This window comes from Mesocricetus auratus, unplaced genomic scaffold (genome assembly GCF_017639785.1).
Source record: "Mesocricetus auratus isolate SY011 unplaced genomic scaffold, BCM_Maur_2.0 Super-Scaffold_100042, whole genome shotgun sequence".
NCBI lineage: Eukaryota > Metazoa > Chordata > Mammalia > Rodentia > Cricetidae > Mesocricetus > Mesocricetus auratus.
Window position 1 is genome coordinate 3,815,040 of NW_024429219.1, and position 20,797 is coordinate 3,835,836.

At 57.7% G+C, this 20,797-nt stretch overlaps 2 protein-coding genes across 5 annotated transcripts in view; one reads left to right on the plus strand and one right to left on the minus strand.

Moving 5' to 3' along the window:
• Positions 1 to 14,414, minus strand: part of Nphp4 (nephrocystin 4) — an 82,075-nt gene extending 67,661 nt beyond the window's left edge. Inside the window, 3 exon segments of the mRNA XM_005079263.4 lie at positions 4,607 to 4,759; positions 7,730 to 7,910; positions 14,082 to 14,414. Of these exon segments, the coding sequence (XP_005079320.1) occupies positions 4,607 to 4,759; positions 7,730 to 7,873 (297 nt within the window). The 5' untranslated portion in view covers positions 7,874 to 7,910; positions 14,082 to 14,414.
• A 41-nt stretch (positions 14,415 to 14,455) lies between these two features.
• The window catches only part of Kcnab2 (potassium voltage-gated channel subfamily A regulatory beta subunit 2), an 81,780-nt gene continuing 75,438 nt past the window's right edge, over positions 14,456 to 20,797 (plus strand). For 2 of the 4 annotated variants that reach the window (XM_040734920.1, XM_040734922.1), the window contains exon 1: positions 14,456 to 14,597. The gene's annotated coding sequence lies outside the window, so the exon portion shown is untranslated. The remainder of the gene's footprint in view (positions 14,598 to 20,797) is intronic. The other 2 variants (XM_040734923.1, XM_013120017.3) reach the window with 2 other exon arrangements.

Here is a 20,797-nt window from a genome sequence, read left to right on the forward strand (position 1 = left end):
GCCATCTCAGTACATCAGAGCATGCCCAGTCAATCTACCAGCCGCACAGAGACCACACAGCCACAGCAGCCCCGAGTACAGCCCCCTGCTACCGGCAGCTCCTGAACCCCACGGCAGACCTGCCTGGGCCATGACGGATGGGGAGAGTACCTCGCACGTCTCACCTCCGACAGGCGAGCAGCCTCTAAGCCATCTGTCCTGACAGGCGTGTGGCCGGAGCAACCGGACAGTCAGTGACCACAACCACAGCACACGCAGAGTCCCCGCCCAGAGCATGTCAACCTCGTACAGCCCAGGTGCAGGCACGCACCGCACAGAGCAAAGGGAACGTCCCGTGATTTAACTGGACACGATCTCTTTCGTACTGTGGTGTCAGCAGACAGGAGGAAGCTGGCATGAAGAGATACTGACGGCTGTCGGACGGGCTTCGTCACTGGGCCACCAGTGGCCTCTGCTGCTGGCAGTGAGCATAGCAGCAAGGTGGGGAGAGCCAGGGCAAGAAAGCATCTCCCTCAGGACCGCAGCTCAGGCCTCTCCCTCAGGACCGCAGCTCAGGCCTCTCCCTCAGGACCGCAGCTCAGGCCTCTCCCTCAGGACCAGAGCTCAGGCCTCTCCCTCAGGACCACAGCCCAGGCATCTCCCTCAGGACCGCAGCTCAGGCCTCTCCCTCAGGACCGCAGCTCAGGCCTCTCCCTCAGGACCGCAAGCTCAGGCATCTCCCTCAGGACCACAAGCTCAGGCCTCTCCCTCAGGACCGCAGCTCAGGCCTCTCCCTCAGGACCGCAGCTCAGGCCTCTCCCTCAGGACCGCAGCTCAGGCCTCTCCCTCAGGACCGCAGCTCAGGCCTCTCCCTCAGGACCGCAGCTCAGGCCTCTCCCTCAGGACCGCAGCTCAGACATCTCCCTCAGGACCAGAGCTCAGGGATCTCCCTCAGGACCGCAGCTCAGGCCTCTCCCTCAGGACCGCAGCTCAGGCCTCTCCCTCAGGACCGCAAGCTCAGGCCTCTCCCTCAGGACCACAGCCCAGACATCTCCCTCAGGACCAGAGCTCAGGGATCTCCCTCAGGACCGCAGCTCAGGCCTCTCCCTCAGGACCACAGCCCAGACATCTCCCTCAGGACCTCAAGCTCAGGCCTCTCCCTCAGGACCAGAGCCCAGGCCTCTCCCTCAGGACCGCAAGCTCAGGCCTCTCCCTCAGGACCGCAGCTCAGGCCTCTCCCTCAGGACCGCAGCTCAGGCCTCTCCCTCAGGACCACAGCCCAGACATCTCCCTCAGGACCTCAAGCTCAGGCCTCTCCCTCAGGACCGCAAGCTCAGGCCTCTCCCTCAGGACCGCAGCTCAGGCCTCTCCCTCAGGACCTCAAGCTCAGGCCTCTCCCTCAGGACCAGAGCTCAGGCCTCTCCCTCAGGACCAGAGCTCAGGGATCTCCCTCAGGACCGCAGCTCAGGCCTCTCCCTCAGGACCTCAAGCTCAGGCCTCTCCCTCAGGACCACAGCCCAGGCATCTCCCTCAGGACCGCAGCTCAGGCCTCTCCCTCAGGACCAGAGCTCAGGCCTCTCCCTCAGGACCAGAGCTCAGGCCTCTCCCTCAGGACCACAGCCCAGGCATCTCCCTCAGGACCGCAGCTCAGGCCTCTCCCTCAGGACCGCAGCTCAGGCCTCTCCCTCAGGACCGCAAGCTCAGGCATCTCCCTCAGGACCACAAGCTCAGGCCTCTCCCTCAGGACCGCAAGCTCAGGCATCTCCCTCAGGACCGCAGCTCAGGCCTCTCCCTCAGGACCGCAGCCCAGGCCACCACACTCTCCATTTCACTGACTCCCAATGCACAGCCTCAACCAAAGGCAGATGGAGACCGCAGCCAGGCTGAGTTGATGTGGCTCCCACCCGCATGGGTGACCAAGCCCAGGAACGAAGCTGAATCTTGGATTTCCTGGGCAAAAGGTCTGTGTCAGGGCTCAGAACACCTGGCCAGCAGGGGCAGTGAGATCTGAGTGTATCTGGGCTTCGGGGACAACTGAACCCCAGGGTGACACAATGTCAGACCCAAGGCACGGACATGAGCTGCATCAGAGAACTGCCTCTCACGGCCACTGGGTGTTCAACAGGGGCCACCCCTCTGTGACTCCCGAGACTGGAGATGGAAGCCCCTGCTTTCTGACTGGCAACCTGGATACCGTGCTGGTCCAAGTCGGCGTCACCAACGCAGAGCAGAGCACATGTGCAGTAGGGCCATCTCTAAATGCAGCGCTGAAACGGGGCCGAGGAGGGGGAAGGGCGTGTATCTGGACCTCCAGAAACCAGCAGTCTCTGTGCCGGCTGCAGGGAAGGCTGGTTGGTGGCCCAGAGCCCTGCTATGCCTAGATCACAGGCTCACCGCTAAGCCTCACCGCCAAGAGTTGCGCATCCTGGTGGGCAAGCGCATCTGCTTCCTCCCCTTTAAAACGAGGACTCGGGGTCGCTGCCCTCCACAAGAGGAGGACAAGGATGAGATACAAGAATGTGCTTCCCTCACTGACTGTTCTTCCAGAGGTCCTGAGTTCAATTCCCGGCAACCACATGGTGGCTCACAACCACCTTGAATGAGATCCGGAGCCCTCTGCTGTCATGCAGGCAGAAGACTGTACACACAATAAATAAAAAAAAAAAAAGAATGTGCTTCCAAGCCGTGCCTGGTCCTCGGCAGAACACCCCCCCCCCAGAAGGCATGTTATCACGGCCACCATCACCGTTCATCACAGAGACAGGTCACCACACAAGGTTTCCGTGTGCCTCTGCACACGGGGGCGGGACGGACACCACACACACACACACACACACACACACACACACACACACACACACACACACACACGGATGGACGGAAGGACAGACACGGACACACCAAAACAGCCGCCCATCCATCCCTACGGGGCTGCAGCCCTGCCATGAGACGGAGGGCAGACCTCTACCGCAGTGCCAAAGTCACAAGGCCACTCGCCGCCTGTGCTGAGTCGGCCCTCGAGGGGTCACACAGAGCCACGTACACGATTTACAACACGGACTCCTGTTGCTGGCACGCTGGCCTGGCAGACTCTTCCGAGACAATTTGCATAAACCACCTGATGAGATCACGTCAGACACACTCCCAGGACCCGTGACATGGATTTTCTGCCAAGGCTTTGCTTAATCCTCTCACCTCTGGGGCCGTTATCTCCTTCCGCTACCCATGTCTAGCCTGGGAAGCCCCAGAATGAGCCATGCCAAGTCACGCAGAATCATACATGCGGCTGGATGACAGCCAAGGTCAGAGGGCAGCAAGTCCATCGCCAGCCTGAGGCTCGGTGCCGGCTATGGCGAGAGCAGCCACGGCGGAAAAGGAGCCGCGGGGACTAAGTAAGTGGCCAGAGTAGCAGCTCGGAACAGCCATGGTCCCCTCCACGGTCAGCCATGGTAGCAACAGTCACCCAGGTCACCTGCTAAAGACGGAACAGCTCCTGAGTCTTCAAACCTGGGTTCCTCACTGCCCCCTGGTGGCCATGAATGGAACAGCATGGGAAAGGCCCCTGTCCGCCCAACTCACCACTACCAACCACACCAGCCCCCAGCTCCCCTGGCCCTCACTGGGCCCTGCCTTGCTGGGAGCATCCCTCCTCCCTGGGAACATGGGCCAGACCATGCTACTGCCAAGTCTGAGGGCAGAAACACCCATCTGAGTCCACGTTCTGCCGCCTTTCAAGCGGGCAAGTCGCTCTTGACTTGAGTGAAATGAGAATTATCTAGACCGGCAAAGCTCACCTCCAGACAGGGCTAACTACGGCAGCGGCTCTCAACCTCTGGTCGCGACCTGTTTGGGGGCCAAAGGATCCTCTCACGGGGGTCACCTAAGACCACTGGAAAACGCAGGCGTTTACACTGAGATTCGTAACGGTAGCAAAATTACAGTTATGAAGCAGCTACGCAAATAACTCCATGGCTGGGGGTCACCACAACACGGGGAGCTGTGTTGAATGGCCGTGGCATTAGGAAAGGTGAGTGCCGCTGAGCCACAGGGAGATGGCCCGCTCAGAACGTAGGTGATGCTATCCCGTAGACTCAAAGTCCAGACACAAAGACGGGAGAGTGAGCCCACGAGACCAGGCATTCTCTCTCCACCCCCTTTCGCCATGAGAGGACAGGTGTGGCCACGCATCCCTGCCACGACGCTCTGCCTCACCGTCGGACCAGAAGCAGCCAGGGCCAAGGTCTATGAACTGAAAACTCTAATAAAACACAGGCTTATGCTGCTGTTGTTCCCCAGGAATTTTGCCATGGTGATGAAAGCTAACACACCATCAGTTGAAATCGGTGACTTCACTGTCCCAAGATCCCAGAGGCTGTCTGAAGGGGGTGGGACCCCCACACCCCTGCAAACCATCGTAAGCACGTCTACCTGGCTGGCCTTAAGAGACGATAAACAGCGTCCCACCACTAAGACAAGCTTTGCAACAGCGTGCCTGCTCCTCCAGGCCACGCCTAGGGGTCTGAGATGTGTGTGCCCAGGCCCCACCGTCTGGGCTGCCCACAGCAGAACCCAGCACACCTACACCCTTACCATAAGGCAGTCCCTGCCCACAGCCACCAGAACCCACCTCATTGAAGATGATCCTGGGCGGCTGCCTGGACGGTTGATTGGTGGGTTTCACCGTGGTTTTCCATGTCCTCCCGAAGAAGTGTCTGTAGGTGACATCGAAGAGAGACACTCGCAGGTGGCATTCAAGCTCTGTCAACATGTCTAGAATTCCCTAGGAGACACCAGAAAAGAAGTCCTGAAGAGTCACCGAGTGTCACTGTGAGAACTCTCCGGGGGGCTCTGGGTCACCCCAATGTCACTGTGGGAACCCTCTGGTGGGCTCTGGGTCACCCCAGTGTCACTGTGGGAACCCTCTGGTGGGCTCTGGGTCACCCCAGTGTCACTGTGGGAACCCTCTGGGGGGCTCTGGGCCACCCCAGTGCTACCCCATAGTCAGCTACCGGCAACTCGATTTCCTTTTGGCCTTGGCCTGTCTCCACAGCAACTGGTCTTGGTGGAGGTACAAACCATGGTGCTCAGCCTGCTCGGGCCAATGAGAACCCTGAAATGCCCTCAGATGGCATGAATTCAAGTCATATCCAAAGGCACTAGGACACCAGAGGCCAGGCATGTCAGCCAGACACAGACCTGGGGCTGCTGGCAGCCAGCTTGTTAGCAAACGGGACCGAGAAGGCTGAGTCCAGGCTGTCTCATGTGAACCCCTGGATCAAGCCGTGCCTGAGGCTGATTCTGGGACGTGTCTGTTGTGTTGGGTAATCACCGTCCTCCGACTTAGGCCGTTGGGGACGATGTTAAGTGCAGCCATGGTAAGTCCATGCCGACAGGGTTCTCTGCCCTTCTCTCCTTCGTCCATCCAACAAACCTTCCCTTACCACCTGTTCTGTCTCCACTCTGCTGGGCACAGTTCTAGGCACCAAGGACCCAAGAGGAACAGAGAGGAAGAAAATGCCTAAGGCTTTCCATAAAGGAAAGGGGCTCCCAGAAGACAGCAGCTGGGCCGAGAACTGAGAGACTGTGGGGATGTGGGGGCCTGGGGACAGGGAGCCCAGCAGAGGCGGCAGCACACCACCAGTCCCTGGGGCAACAGAGCTGGGATTCTCGGGGACTGGAAAGAGGAGCTCAGTTTTTCCCTACTTTACGGTAGTTTCTCTTTATGTGTCCTGGAACCTCTGGCAATTGCACAATCCCTGACTAGAATGTTCCTTGCCCTCCCACATGGACCAGTTCTCAGAGATGGCCACAGCCTTGGCTCTCAGAGCATTTGTGATGGGCAAACCTACCAGGACAGAACCCTGGCCACCCCGAATGTTCCCTCTACCGCAGAGATCACCACAGTTATACAAGCTGGACAGTCCCCAGCTGTTCAGTCTGCTCAGGCCTTCCCTGTGACTCTGGGCCTCCCTGGGGCCCAGCACAGACCTCCATGTAAGGCCTGCCCGCTCTGTCGGCAGCTGTTTAAGAAGCCTTTTCAGTGGTGATCATCTCCCGAACTCAGCAACATCCTAGTAATTGTCTACACCGTGGAGCCTGTGGGACCTCAGCAGGCTGAGCAGGAGCTGGGTTTTGCAGGAGGCGACCCTGGTGGGAGCCAGGATACACAGAAACAGCAGACTGAGCAGGAGCCAAGGTGGGTAGCAGTCAGGGTTAGCAGGAGTAGCTGGGGTGAGCAGGAGTAGCCAGTGTGAGCAGGAGTAGCCGGGGTGAGGAGTAGTAGCTGGGGTGAATAGGAGTAGCCAGAGTGAACAGCAGTAGCCAGGGTGAGTCAGGGTGAGCAGGAGTAGCCGGGGTGAGCAGGAGTAGCTGGGGTTAGCAGGAGTAGCTGGGGTGAGCAGGAGTAGCCATTAACAGTTAAAGGAGGAAAATGAGCCAGGTGTGATAGCATGTGCCTGTGTCTCAACACTCAAGAATTTGAGGCAAAAGATAAGGAGCTTGAGGCCATTCTTGGCTACAGAATGAGACCCTGTTTCAATAATAATAACAATAATAATAACAGGAGCAGAGGGATGGCTCTTACAGAGGCCCAGCACCCATATCTGGTGGCTCCCAACTGCCCCTAACTCCAGTACGGGGGACCTGATGCCCTCTGCTGGCCTCCACAGGCACCTGCACACAAATGGGGCACACAGGCTCATACAGACACGCACGTAGAATGAAAATACATACAGGCACATTTATTGTATTGCTGAGACTTCACGAAGTGTCATACAGAAGCCAGACAATCCTGGTGGCATCTGAGATAGGACACTGTTGATAATTCACTGTCTTTGTGTTCCTTGCACGTTTCAAACTCTGTAAATTAGTTTTCTCAAACCAAGAAGGGGGTGGGGGGGACGCTCATGAACCGTCTAGGAGAGAAAAGGGTGTAAATTTTCAGGTAGGGCAGCCAGAGCCAGCCCTGACAGGGAGCGGCCCAGGGCCAATGGGAAATAAGTAGCTCCGAAGAGCTGGCTTCCCTCCTGCAGGTTCTGCTCAGCTTCTGTGAAATGGGGGTGACGTTGGAGCCCCCTCACAGGGCTGAGGGAGAGTGAATCAGTACAGGTGAGGCTCAGCGGACACCTTGGTACCTACCCCTGCAGCAAACACAGGAAGCCCTCCAGAGGGCCCGGGACTGTACGGGGTGACAGCTAGCAACGGGATGTGTGAGTCCCATCACATCGTCACCCAAAGAAGCACCGCCTGCTCACCAGCAGGGCTGGCTCCTTCTTGGACATCCCTGCGGGCCAAGTGCTTCAGAAGGACACAGACCACACGGGACATCCCTGCCTGGCCACACTAGCTCACACGGGAAACCGGAAGGGGCACGGACGCCGCGTGCAGAGACGCAGACACTGGCCTCGGGGGTTCAAACGGCTGGGGGCATCCAAGCACAAAGGCTTCCCGGAGCAGCACTCTGCCCATCATAAACTGAAGGATGCCACACACAAGGCATCCTCCTACACCCTGGCTCAGAAACAGCCCAGAAGTCGGACTACCCGGGAGTCCCCACTGTGGCACTGTGGGTAGAAACGGTCGCTCAAGTGACCCAGTGGCCAATGCCCACACTCTGTGTCCTTTGAGTACCGCCAAGCCCAAGGTAACGGGCACAGCGATGAGGCCCAAGGAGGTGGGTGAGAATCGGTGTTAACCGGAAGCCTCATCTCAGACAGCAGCATCTGACGATCAACGGGAAAAATCTCATTACCTGCTTGATCAGCGGCCCATCGAGCCACTTCAAGACGCACTGGAACGCTGTGGACTCCTTCCCAAGCTGGCGTGCTCTCAGCGGGTGAGGAGGGACAAGTGTGTTCCGGGTGAACGCTCTGTGCCAGTCATCCATGCTGCCCATTCAAGTTCACTCGGGCCTCCAGGACCCTGCGCACCATCTGTAGTGAAAAGAAGGCAACGATTAGCAACCCGGTGCTCACCTGACTCGGAATATCTGCCGGAGGAGCCTCCGCCACAGGACCCCGCGTGTGGCAGCCCGGTGCTGCAAACCCCGATGCAGCAGCTGCATTGCTGGCCTGAACCAATGCTGCCAAAGAGACACGCCACGCAGACACAATCACCCTGGGCTCGGTGACTGGTTGAAGCGGAGGGCTTGCAGGGCTCCCCTGAACAGCTATACGGGTTAAGCGCTGTCTGAGGACGCCGGGGGTGAGCGTGGCAGATGAAGCCCGAGCCCTAAAACATCCGGGGAGCGTGAGCTACATGGGAGCCAGTGAGGTGCCAATCTCCGTCTCTGCTGGTTCTCCACGGAGGGAAGGGTGGGCTTGGGGACAGACACTGCCAAAGGCAACGGGAGCAGTCACCTTGACAGACACACATGGGAACGAGGGACAGGACAGAGCGAGCTGGAAGCAGAGCCACTGAGCCCAAATGTTATCGCCAGAACCCTGAGGCCAGTCACCACGGAGGGCTGGGCTAGGCGGCAAGGTCTCTTACTGCCAGAGCCAGCATTACTAGCTTTTTATGACCTCACCCATCAGGTGTCACCTCGGCCTGTGCAACCAGCCAGGGTCACCACCTTCCCTTGCTGTCTCTCCGGCTGACAGATGGTGTGAACAGAGGCCAACTCTCAGCGCCTCCACACTGCTCTTGGCATTTCCACCCTGGTGACATCCGCACTGGTGGGGCACGGGCCACGGTGGCAGTCCTGAAGGCTCTGCGGCTCCCTGTCAAGTCTGTCACCACACGGAGGAAACACCAGCTCCATCGGATGGGAAGAGGTCCTTGGCAGAGGCGGGGAAGCTATTTAATTTCACTACATCTGGACTGCTGGGCACGCACGGGGAGACGGTGATGAAAAACAGAGAGGCGCGCATCCCGCGCCTGCTGCACGCCACAGGCCACTGGGCATCCGGGGGCGGGGGGAGGCCTGCTGTGGCTGCTGGCCCGGCCTGCTTCTCCATTAACACCGCCTCAGTGAAAGGTTGACTGCTAGGTGGCCTCACCTTCAGCTGACACTTTCTCAAGCAAACAAAGCGAATCTGCCGCTTTGAGGAAGATGAGCAAAACTAAGGGGCTTTCAAACGAGAAGACTGGGTTACGGGACATCTGTGTCCCTCCACCACCAACCTGCCTGCATTATACTTGGAGACCACGCCGTGTGAGCAGGACAGGGGCAGGGTGGATGCCACCGTCGGGGGGAGCGAGTGACTACGTGTGTAAATATGCGGAAGACCTGTGAAGCTCAGCGTGCCAGCACTTTCCAAGTGATCAAAACCCAGGGAACAGTGACCATGACAGTCCAACACCCCGTGAGGATGGAAGCTCCTGAGGCAAAAGCTAGTGTGTACGAAGTTGGGCGGTGGACAGGGACTCCATGGCAAAACAGTCTGTGAGAAGCGGTCCATACGGCCCTTGCCTATTGTGCACAACGCCCTGTGTTCCGTCCCCAGCACCGTGTCAGCCAGGCGTGGCGACACACCTGTAAATACCGGCAACTGGGAGACGGCAGGAGAATCGGCGCAAGTTCTAGGCCTGCCTGGTCTACACAGCTGGCCCAGGCTAGCCACAGCTGTAAAAAGAGACCCTGTCTCAACACAAAAACAACTACTGCCAGGGAGGGGAGGAGAGCATGCAAGAACCACACCTGTCACGAGGCCCTCCTCGAACCCAGTGGGGTTGGACTTCCTACGAAGGCTTCAGCCCAGACATCGGATGAGGGAGGCGCAGAGGCCCAGAACACTCTGTGTCCTACTGAGCTGATGAAGACGCTGGCACAGGCCCGAGGCCGCCCCCCTCCTCCTCAGGGTCCAAGTTTTTCTGTGTGCTGTCGTGTGATGGGGTTTGCGCACGCACGCACGCACGCACGCACCTTGGGGGTCCCTGGCTACATCCTAGTCTTCCCTGGAACACACCTACAAACCAGGCACCCCCTCGGTGGTCCAAAGCCACCCACGGGGCTCTGTTTCCATGAGGATGTGGTTGGCTACCAGGATGCCACTCTTTCCTGTTCTTCGTAAAAAAAAAAAAAAAAACAACAACAACAACAAAACAAAACAAAAACAGTCAGAGGCCTGTAGTAGCTGCTCAAAGGGAAACGCGTGATGCCCACACAGCGCCATAGGCCAAGTTTCCCCGGAGAGACTCAGTCTGGACTGGCACTCCTTTACAGCCTGAAGCCGCCCAAGACTTCCCAGCCCTGGACCCCGGGAGACACTCAGCTACCTCAGGGAGATCCTGGTGCAGAAGCTGGCAGCCTAAAAGAACCAAGGTGGGGGTGGCTGAAGTCAGCAGCGAGGAAGCAGTGCCCCCCATATCCACTGGGCTGAGTGGCACACGCTAACAAGGGCTCCGGGAAGCTCCTGCCCCTTCCTGAGTCAGGTTCCCTGGCAAGCTGAATAACACGGTCTCCGACATCCTCACCCTAGTGCTGAAATCTGGGAACAGGTGACTCTTCACGGCAAACAGGATTCTGCACAGGAGCGAGGAGATTGTACCGGAACACCCGGAGAGCCTGGAGCATACACAGGTCCCTGTGAGAGACAGCTAAGAAGGCTTACAAAGAACAGGGGACCGCAGCAAGCCAAGGCCTCTAGAGGAAGTAAAAGCCAGGTAACAAGAGACGCAGGTGCCTCCAGGAGCTAGAAATGACATTCTCAGCAAGGGGGGGGCGCCCAGAGGAACTGCCCCACCCATACCCTGATCTCTGCTCAGTGAGACAGATTCTGTATGCCTGATGGTCAAAACTGAAAAAAGAGTCGGTGGGTGTTGTTCCCAGACACTGAGTCCGTGGCATGTGGTGACAGCAGCCATGGAAAGCTCATAGAGTTAGCTGCCTACTGGTGAAAGAGTCGTGGCCAACGCTCACTCCAAGGCTACCTCCTACAGGAAGTGAGGGCTCCTGGATGGGTCCAGACCCAGGCTTGCACAGTCCCTGTGTTTCTGCTGCTCACGGCCCTGGCAGCCTCTCTTGTGGTGATTGCTACCTGGCCAGCTCCTGGCATATGGCAAATGTCCTTCCCACGGCCTTGGCAGTCATTCCACGGGAGAACTGGGGAAAAGTCACAGAGCCGAGTGGTGCTGGGGTGGAGGGAAGCCAGGCTGGTCTTTTTCTTGTTCACTGTTCTCCAGATCAAACGGGCATGGACTCATGGAGGACCCATTATCCGGCAGCACCGTGAGCATTAGTGGGGAGGGGAATCCTCCTGACCCAAGACCCCACACTGCCCCTGACCCTCCTCAGGCCAGTGTCCTCGCCTCCCCCCAAGCCTTGAGAAGCACTCGAGCGCCAGCCTACCCTTCCAGGGTCTGCCTGGCCCCCGCTCTCCCAACTGCCTGTCAGGCTCACACTGGAGATCTGAAGGGCCCAGCTCCCCGCAGCCCTCTGTAGAAACATTATCCAGGGCTGTGTGGTCAGTGCAGTCCTGGGAGACTGTGAGTTCCCTGAGTCAGCGCTAGTCCTTGGAAAGACTCTGTCAGTAACTGAAAGAAATATAACCTCTCCCGCAGAGAAAGCATTCTAAAGAGACACTTTATAACCCCAAGGAAGCAAAATCTCCCCAGGAATCCCCATGCTGGGAGGAGAGAAGGTCAAAGCCTTGGTGCCAGAGAAAGCAGGGACTCGGGAAGACTTCACACAGTCCTGACCACCCTGGCAGGGAAACTGGAGCAGAGGGTCAGTGACGGGCAGGACCACGCCCTGTCCAGGAATACTGAGTTATGCATACCTCCTGCCTCGTCTGTGCCTCAACTTCACGCTGGTGTTCCTGAGATGGACTTGGGGGTACTCGTGTGGAATGTTATAACTAGGCAAAGAAGTGTCACATTCGTTTACGCCCCTGAGGGACTATTACTTTATGGAGATGTGTTAGGCTTGGTTCTGCTGCCTTTGTTAATAGTGTAAAGCTGAGTTGTGTGTGTTGGTGCTGCATCTGTTTAATTACGTAAAGAGTGTTGCATTTATTACACCTCACCTGCCTATTTATTAGACCTGATGGGTCTTAAAAAAACGGCTGAACGGCCAATAGCTAGGCAGAAGAGGGACAGGTCGGGCAGGAAGGCAGAGAGAATTAAGCACCAGGAGAAATCCACACTCAAAGAACATGAAAAATGAGGGAGGGAGAGACAGGCTGGGACCAGAAGCCAGCCAGTCACCAGGCAGACACGGAATAGATCATACAGAAAGAAAGGTAAAAATTCCCTGAGGCAAAACCGTAGATGAAAAGAACCAGGGTAATTTAAGTTAAAAGAGCTAGCCAGAAAAGAGCCTAAGCTAGGCCAAGCATTCACACCTAATAAGAAGTCTCCATTTCATGATTTGGGAGCTGGTTGGTGGGTCAAAAAAAAAAAAGCCTGGTTCGGCTTTATGCTCCTCCTCCCAGTGTGGCCAAACTGAGTAAATCTCCTTTCCCCTCTTTTCCTGGTCGGCTGTTTAACCAGCTTACAGAGGACAGGCGGCAAAGATCACACCCTGGGCTTGCCAGAGCCAGGCTCATGTCCTACAGACTCAGTAACAGAAGGGTCTGGAGGAAAGATCAAAAGGGCCACTAGGAAGAATAAACCTTAGGCAGATCCATGCTTTGAACCCAAGGAAAGGGACCCCGGGGGCTCTCTACGGAGGACAGGAAGGAGAAGACGGGCCAGCTCCTACTGAAGCCTGAGCTCAGACAGACACAGCACTCCCGGTGTACTGCTCCAACAAACTGGAAGGGGGCGCCATCACAGCCCACCCTCCACAGGAGGCGACCGGCTCAGACAGGTGAGTCCACAGCTAACAGGGACTAGCTCACACCCATACCACTCTCCTCCTCCCACTTGGGAAGCCAAGGAGGGGGGGGGCAAGATGTCCCCGGGAGGCGGCAGTGAGATCCCTCCTGGTGGAGATGTCCAAAGATGAGGGCCAGCTTTTTTTTTTCTCTCCCCTCAACCAAGGTCCTCATCCTCCCTTCCAAGTGCTTCCAATGTACAAGACAACAGCTTGGGCGAGGGGGGGGAGGGAAGGGGTCCTTAGGGTCTTCATTTTTGCAGGACCAGCCAATAAATGTTTGACAGACACCCGTGTATTCCAGAGGCAAAGAGACAAACGCTGTCTCCAGCAATATTTAACTGGAGGGAGGCAGGGGCAAACAGGGGACACGTGGGTGCGCCCCACAGCACAGATCATGACCAAGACTCATACGTAGGGTGACAAGGGAGGAAACCAGAGGCTGAAATTTAACAAATAGTGGTGCCAGACTCGGGGAGGTCTGTGCCCCAGGAATGAAGAACTAAGAGTTACCCTCATGGGGGGGAGGGGATGGAGGGTTTTCCTGTAAGCCTGATTAAGGGCTGCCTGGTATGCCCTCATTCACACTCTGCTATGGGACTAAAGGCGTGGTCTTCACCAAAGTAAATAGTCTCGAAGATCCCTGGGTACAAATGCAAGAACGAGATGGTGCCAGGGCAGTTTGGGCCCCGTGGAGGCTACACAGCTGAACCGCTAAGGCGACCAGGGTTGGAACTGGGAGAGCTTGCCCATTTCGTAAACCCGCAAAGCTGGCTTCAGGGCAAGCTCCCCGGAACCAAGGTCAGACTAGGCAAACCAGGAACCAGGACAACAGTGTAGGTTGCAATCCCAAGCAACGAAGAAAGGGAGATCGACCCCGCTAGACAGGGATAGGGCCAGGGGCCTCACAGCGAGCGCATCCAGGGCCGCATGAGCCTGGGCGAGCTACACGTACTAGGGCTGGGAAAGATGCGCGCAACCAGGCCGTGGGCATCTCCCGAGGCTCTGGCGAGCGCATTGCATCCGTTTCCGGCACCGGGACTGCTGCGGGAACCCGGTCAGAAGGCGGAGGACAAACCGAAGGAGACCCCGACGCCCAACTTCTGAAGGCAACCGGGATGCACCAATGGCGACGAAAGAGGGGGAGACAGTGAGACCCGGGCGACACAGGCCCAGCCCCGTGTTCCGCGCCATGCCTTGCAAACACCACCATGTCGCCGGCGAGATGCAATATGTACATCCCCACACGGGACCCTGAGGCCTCTTCGAGCTCCGCTGCCACCCGCGCTTCCAAACCACGCAAACCTCCCCCCGCACTTGGTGCGGTCCGCCGCTGGCGCGTTACCTAGGAGACAGGCACCGGATCCACGCTGCCGAGGACGTCCCGCACTGTGGATCCAGCGATAGGGCGGCCGGTGCCCAGCGGAACCCAAGGTCTCGTGGGTCCAGCGCCCGCCAAGAGGGTCTCCCTAGCCGCAGCCACCCACGCGAGGAGCCTAACCTGCGGCACTCCGCGCACTCAGCATGGACCCCCGCCTCGGGTCACTTTTCTTGCGTCGAGGCCGCGCGCGGCCAATGGGAGCCCGAGTCCGGACTCCGCGCGCTCCAGCCAATCGGCGCGTCGGCGGGAGCAGCTTGATTTGCATGGGCTTCCACGGCCTCCGCCAATGAGACGGTGACTGGCGTGAGACCTGGCCAATGATAGGCTGCTAGGGGCGTGGCCTCGGGCGTCCCACGAGGTAAAGATGCTGCGGGCGGAACCTGCGGGAGCGAGCGGGATTCGGGGGCGCTGAAGTCGCCAGGGCAGGGCGGGAAGGAAGATCCGGAGCGGGACGCGGGATCCGGAGCTGGAGGCCCCCAGGTGAGTGCAGCCGGGAGACCCCGGGCGGGCACCTGCGAAGCCGCGCAGTCGCGGGTACCGCGGTCCCTCTCCATCTCCTCTTGCCCTAGCCCTGCATCCCTGCCCCCGCCGCGGTTCTCACCTCCTCTCCAGCCTCCCCATCTCCTTCTCCAATGTCTCCCTGCCCCCACCCCACCCTCTCTGCTTTCCTGTCATCCTGCCCCACCTTTCAGCCGACATCCCGGACCCCCAGCCCCAAACTTCATCCCCGGTTCTACCCGCTCCCGCCCGGCATCCTCACCTCGCCCTTGCCTCCCTGCTTCTCATCCTCTCTCCCGGCCTCTGCGCACTCCTGGTAGCTGTCTTTCTCCACCCCCTCTCCTTGTTGCTCCTCTAGACTCATCCTTCGTCCTTGGCAGCCTGCCGGGTGTCCCTTTCGCCTTGACCCCAACTCCCCACCCATTCTGCTCCCAGCCCCTTCGATCCCCGCCGGCGCCGCTACCACCACTAACCGCCACCACCGCAGTGCTGCTCTCTCTATTTTGCGGTGCTCCCCCAGCACCTTGACATTCGTTGCCATCTGCACCTCGCCCCCTGCCTCCGTCTCTAGACCTCTCTACCGCTACCCTCAGCTTCTCCCCCAGGCCCGGGCCCTGGCACCTGCACACCCCCACCTCCCTACCTGCTGCTATATTGCTTCTGCTGCTGCTGCCTCTGCTGCAGGATGCGGAGCCCAAATGCTGCACTGCTTGCCTGCTGCAGTATCTGCAGCAAGGTGCACCTGCTCACCTGCCCTCCCTCCCGTCTGGCACACCCTGCTTGCTTCTCCTGGCACTTGTCCTGGGGTCTCCTGCACGACGCCTTCCGGCACCCTTTGCTGCCTGCCCACGGGCCACCGTCCCCCTTCTGACCCATCCTCCCTCACTGCTCCGTCTCACTTTGTGAGTCAGCGTTTTTGGGGGTAACTGGTAACTTTCTTTGCTTACTGGTGTGAAAGGGACCCATCTTAAAGGCAGGCGGTCTGGACCCCGAAGGTGTGAGGGCCACATCAGAAACCAGACTCCGAGATGCCCCTCTGGGCGAGGGGTGGGAGCCAAGGACCCACCGGTGGTGGCTGCCTATCGCTCCATCCCATTTGTCTGCCCTGTGTTGAACCACATCCAAGGGGAGATGACATAAGTAATAGCTCTTGGAGAGATGGGCTGTTAGCATTTGTGGAAATTAATACATCTACATGAGCAGGAACACCGAGTTCAATCCACAGCTGTCCCACTATCTGTCACTTCTGGGTTTCTTCTTCCTTTGCAATTTCTCCTCCCCCTCAGAAACTCCAGCCCCCAGTCCCCTTCAGTGCCAAGAATGAGCTTCTACTCTGTGCTTAAAGCAACACCCCAGCCCAGGGTTGCAGGGCTTGGGGACCTGTGTATGTGCAGGGCCCCATCCATCCACCTGCTCCTTACTTGGTAGACAACATGTTCTGCAGAGCCCAGACTAGCATACAGCTACTGGAGTCCTGGCCTTGGGATCTGCCAGTGTGGAGTCCCCAAAGTGTACTTGACTCTTGGGGTCCCGTTGGTCAGGCCCAGCCTGCAGCCTCCCCAAGGGAAGCTGTCAGTGTCTCCACCAGCCTTGGTGGTACTTGACATGCTGAGCTGTAGCAGGACCCTGTCTGAAAGCAGCCTGAGAGAGAGTCCCTTCTAAAATGGATTCGCCCCTTTTTGCCCCTTGGCTACACCAGCCAGGCCTGAGAAAGGGGTGTATCATGGGAAAGCTTGAAGCCGTTGTCATGCGTTTCTAGAGTCTGAAATCCTGGATATAGAGCCTGGGGAAGGGACGTGTATATAAAAGCAGTGACCCTCGGGGACCGGTGACACTCAGGCCATGTGTGCTATGGAACCGGAGAGCCGAGGAGAGCTCTGTGCTGGCCAACTCGGAAAATGCCCTACTCCTGGGCTGGCTTCTTTGTCTTTTCATCTTTCGTTCACCCCAAATGACTGGGAGGAAATGTCAGGCACCGTGTTGATGCGGCTGTTTCCGGGAAGGGCAAGGAGGGAGAAGCCCTTGCCCTGTGTTTGTGGGCTCCCGGCAACACAACTGGGCAAACGGGAAGGGAAGCCTCTGCCGGCCTTACAGTGATGAGGGACGAGTTTCGGTGTCTGAGGACTCTGGCTGGAAGGAACGTGAGTTTGTGCCTTGGTTAAATTCTCGGTGGCCTTTATGTTACCAAAGGCCCCAGAGCCAGAGAGTTGTTCTAGAGTAAGGAGACAGAGCAGCAGCTGTTACGGGCAGCGTCTGGAAAGGTGAACTGGAAATGTCCAGACCAGAGACACTGTGCCTCTCTTCGCCATCTCTCCCAGCAGCCAGGAAGTCTCTCTCACCTTGTAAGGATGATCACACCCAATCTTACAAGAGTCTTGACCACCCAACAGCCAGCATCCCCTTCCCCAGAGGACAGAGACTCACCTTTCTCCAAGGCCGACAGAGGCAGCATGGAGTGGGGAGGACCACATGGCCTGACACTTACTTTGTCTGGGCTCACACCATGACTGTCCAGGCTGGAGGAAACCCGTAACCCCAAGGACACAATGACCGCCCTCTGGGAAGGGCCACTGGTGAGGCATCGCTGACATTTCTAGATACCCCGGTGGCGTGTCAAAGTCACAGGATCGGGTTTGGGAGGAATATCACTAACCGTACTAAATTCTCAGGGACTCCAGTCAGCCTGACCTGGGGAAGTCCCAGCTCAAAAGTACCGCTGTTCATGCCCATGTGTTTAGAGGGGGAGGCAGGGAGCCGGCCAGGGCTCTGGGTGCGATGAGGGGAAGAGTCCTCACTGGGACTGTACTGCTCACCCGACTCCACATCCCCGTCCTAGGAGTAACTCTATGGGATAGATGTATTAACCCTACAGGGGAAACTGAGGCATAGAGTGGCAAGGAGAGACACACCCTGGCCTCCTAGCTAGTGAAGAATCTTGTTCTGCCAGGACTGGGTAGCAAACACGCAGGCTCCAGCCAACTGCTGGTGCCAGAAACCCTCACTTCTGTGCTATGAGTCTCACCAGGTATCCAGGGGGAGGTCCAAGGTCCCAAGAGATAAGGTACTGGGCGTGGCTTATCTTTAGAGTTGGTCTGTCAAGAGTCAGGTCCTAGGTATCACTGGGGTGAGCTCTTCTGGCTCATCCAGAGCCAAGGAGGCAAAAGAACAAAGGAGAGCCCGTGCCTGAATCAGGCGGGAACCCTTCTGGTCTCCATCCGTTCTCTATGAGTTGGCTCACGGTTTTCCTTCAGCCTGAGCTCTGTCTGCTCTGAGCAGCTGCCAGGCCTCTGCACCCTCCACAAGGTGGTGAGCTCAAGGGCCCGCGCTCAGAACACACTGGCCACCCTGAGTGTGTCCGGCACCAAGACATCTCAGTTCCTAAACTGTCCCCTTGCTGGATGGGGGTCTTAACAGACCGCCCCCTGCTCTGCCAAACGGTGTGCGTTCAGCTTCCCAGAGACACGCGTGGGTAGCTCCGTGGGGTTGTGCCCGTCTTATCCAGTCTGATAGCATGCCTCTCTTGAACTTCCGCCACACACGCAGCCAGTCTCCCCTGTTTCCGGCGTGCAGGAACCTGCGAGTTGACTAGGTTCTGCTCAGTAGGGTTGGGGCAAGGGAGAGCATGAAGAAAGGATGGAGGCCATCCCCTCACCTCCCACCTGCAATCCAGCCAGGGCTAGGATGGTTTTCTTCACTGTGGCCTCACCGAGCGTAACCGCTCGGTCACCCAACACGCTGCCGAAGGCCACACATCTTGGTCTGCTTTTGGTCGCTGTAACGAGATGCGTGCAGCTAGGTGATCCACAGAGAACAGAGGTTGGCAGCCTCCTGCCAGTTCACTAACAAGCAAGCCCACCTCCTGAATTCTAACTCCCGAAAGTTCTATTCTCTCCCCATCCTTCCGTCTCCTTTCTCCAAACACTGGCCGAAACTCTGAGCCCATCTGCCCCGACGCGGGGGACATAGTCTTCCTCTCTCCCTCTCTCTCTCCCTCGTCCACGCACCTGCTCGCTGCATCCGCACCCCGAGAGAACACACCCTTCCTCCCTTTCTCCATCCTTCTCCTCCTGCCGAGCTCTCCCATCCCCCCCCCATCGTTTTGTCTTTCGAATCCCAATAAAATTACCCTTGTTCTGTCTTTGAAAAGAAATTTTAAAGAAAGGAAGGAAGGAAGGAACAATAATGCGAGTTTATTTGCCTCAGAGCCCTGGAGGCTGCAGAATCCAAGAGCATGGCACCTCCCATGAGTGAAAGGGCCCCACACCTCAAGGCAAGCAAGCATTATGTCAGCTCAGGTCTTTTTACAAAGCCCCACCAGTGTTGTCATGGGGTCCTGCCCCAGTGCCCTCATCCAATTCTGGTTGCCTCCCAATAGCCCCACCTCCGAAAACCACCAGCATCGGTGCCAGAGTTTGAATGAAAGTGTCACCCGTGAGCTCGTGTTTCCAAGGCTGGTTCCCCAGCCGTGACCTTTAAGAGACAGGAACTTAGCCGGCAGAGATGGGTTACTAGGGTGGGTCTTTGAGAGCCCGGCCCAGGCCCTGGTCCCTGTGTCTGCCATGTAAGACGCATCTACCACAAGCTCAGCATCAGCTCTGCCCTGCCTTCCCCGCCATAGTGGACTGAGACGCTCTAGACTGTGAGCAAAAGTGAGTCTCCTTCAGTAAGCTGTTGTTGTTGGGTATTTCGGTCACCTGACTCAGACATCATGGGTGTCATACGAATGAATGCAAAGTCCAAAGATAAACCAGCAACCCTCTTGGATCTCTCCAGTGAGGGAACCAATACCTGGCTGGCCCCTTGGTTATTGTGGTCCTACCCTCGGGGCCCCTCTGGGTCCAGCCTTGGTACATCCCTTGGTTCCCCAGCCTCTGGCCATCTTCCCTTCATCTGACATGGTAGGGTGGCCCCTCAAGAGCACACACAGGACATTCCCGGCACAAAGCAGACTCAGTGTCAGTGCCTGCCACTTCCAGGCCAAGTCTGAGCCCCAGGCATAGGGCTTTCTGGAACCCAGTTTAGGTCCCAAGAACAAGATCAAAGCGACTCAGCCCCTGGGACAGAGCTTGGGAGAACCCAGCAGACTGTTTCCTAAGTAGAAGGGGGAGGGGAGCAAGAGGGCCTGTTGCCCTGGTCTCCCTTGCCTCAGAGAGAGGGGCCAGCAAGCCCCCCCCCATGTCTGTGTGCATGCCCGAACCCTGCAGCCCTGGGGCAGAGGGGGTCAAGGACCACTCTTAAGTCACTGTGGCGTCTCCCGTATGTTGTCAGCATCTTCATGATCCTTCGCCAAGGACTCCGACCTCGATACCCAGGAGCTGTCAGACGCAGCCCAGGGCACAAAGACCTAGAACTGTGCCTAGGAAAGGAGCCCAGCCGTCCTGTCAATGTCAGCAAGGGGCTCTCTTCCCCGCTCCTTCTCAGCGCAGGAGGGCCGGGCATGGCTAGCACGTGCAGACAAGGCTAGCATGAACCTACTCACCAGGAAAGCAAAGTTTAAAGCATCATCTCAAACCTATAGATACCATCAATGTGTAAAGACCTTGCCAACAGACACTGGTAGGGCTGACAGGAGCCAGGCCCGCCGGGCTCTGCCTCTGGGGTTGCGTCAGGACAGAGACTCTGTGACCATGAGCCTCAACGGAGAAGACCCTGCTGCTGGGGAGGAGAGATGGGCAGAGACATCCATGCATAGAGACATCCATGCAGGCCTCGAAGGCAGGCAGGGTTGTGCTAAGCGGAGGTAGGGGGGTGTGGGAAGACCCCTGCAGGGTGAGGCTATAGGGGACGGGGCACTGGGACTGCTGAGCAATAGTGAGAATCTAGGAGGATCTAAGGGGGGTGGCATGTGAACATAGGTAAAAATAAAGATGAGTCAAAAGGAGGTGCTGAGGGCTAGGCCGGGTCGTGGCCTGGAAGTTTGTGCCCAGGAGCGTTGAGAAAGTAGTGCGAGGTTCAGCTGGGACCTGGGACAGACTGCCAATCACCCAGGCCAGATGGTATTTCTGAGAGAGGGTGAGAGAGAAAGAGGACACACCCAAGGTGTTAATGCTGCATTTAAGCAGGGGAGGTGAAGGGGAAACCTGGATTATTCCATAGTCTAGGGAAGAAAGGGGAGGGAAGGGGGCCAGTGTGTTATAGCCAAGCAGACTTGGTTGAGAGAGGCATAGAGTCCTGTATCCAGA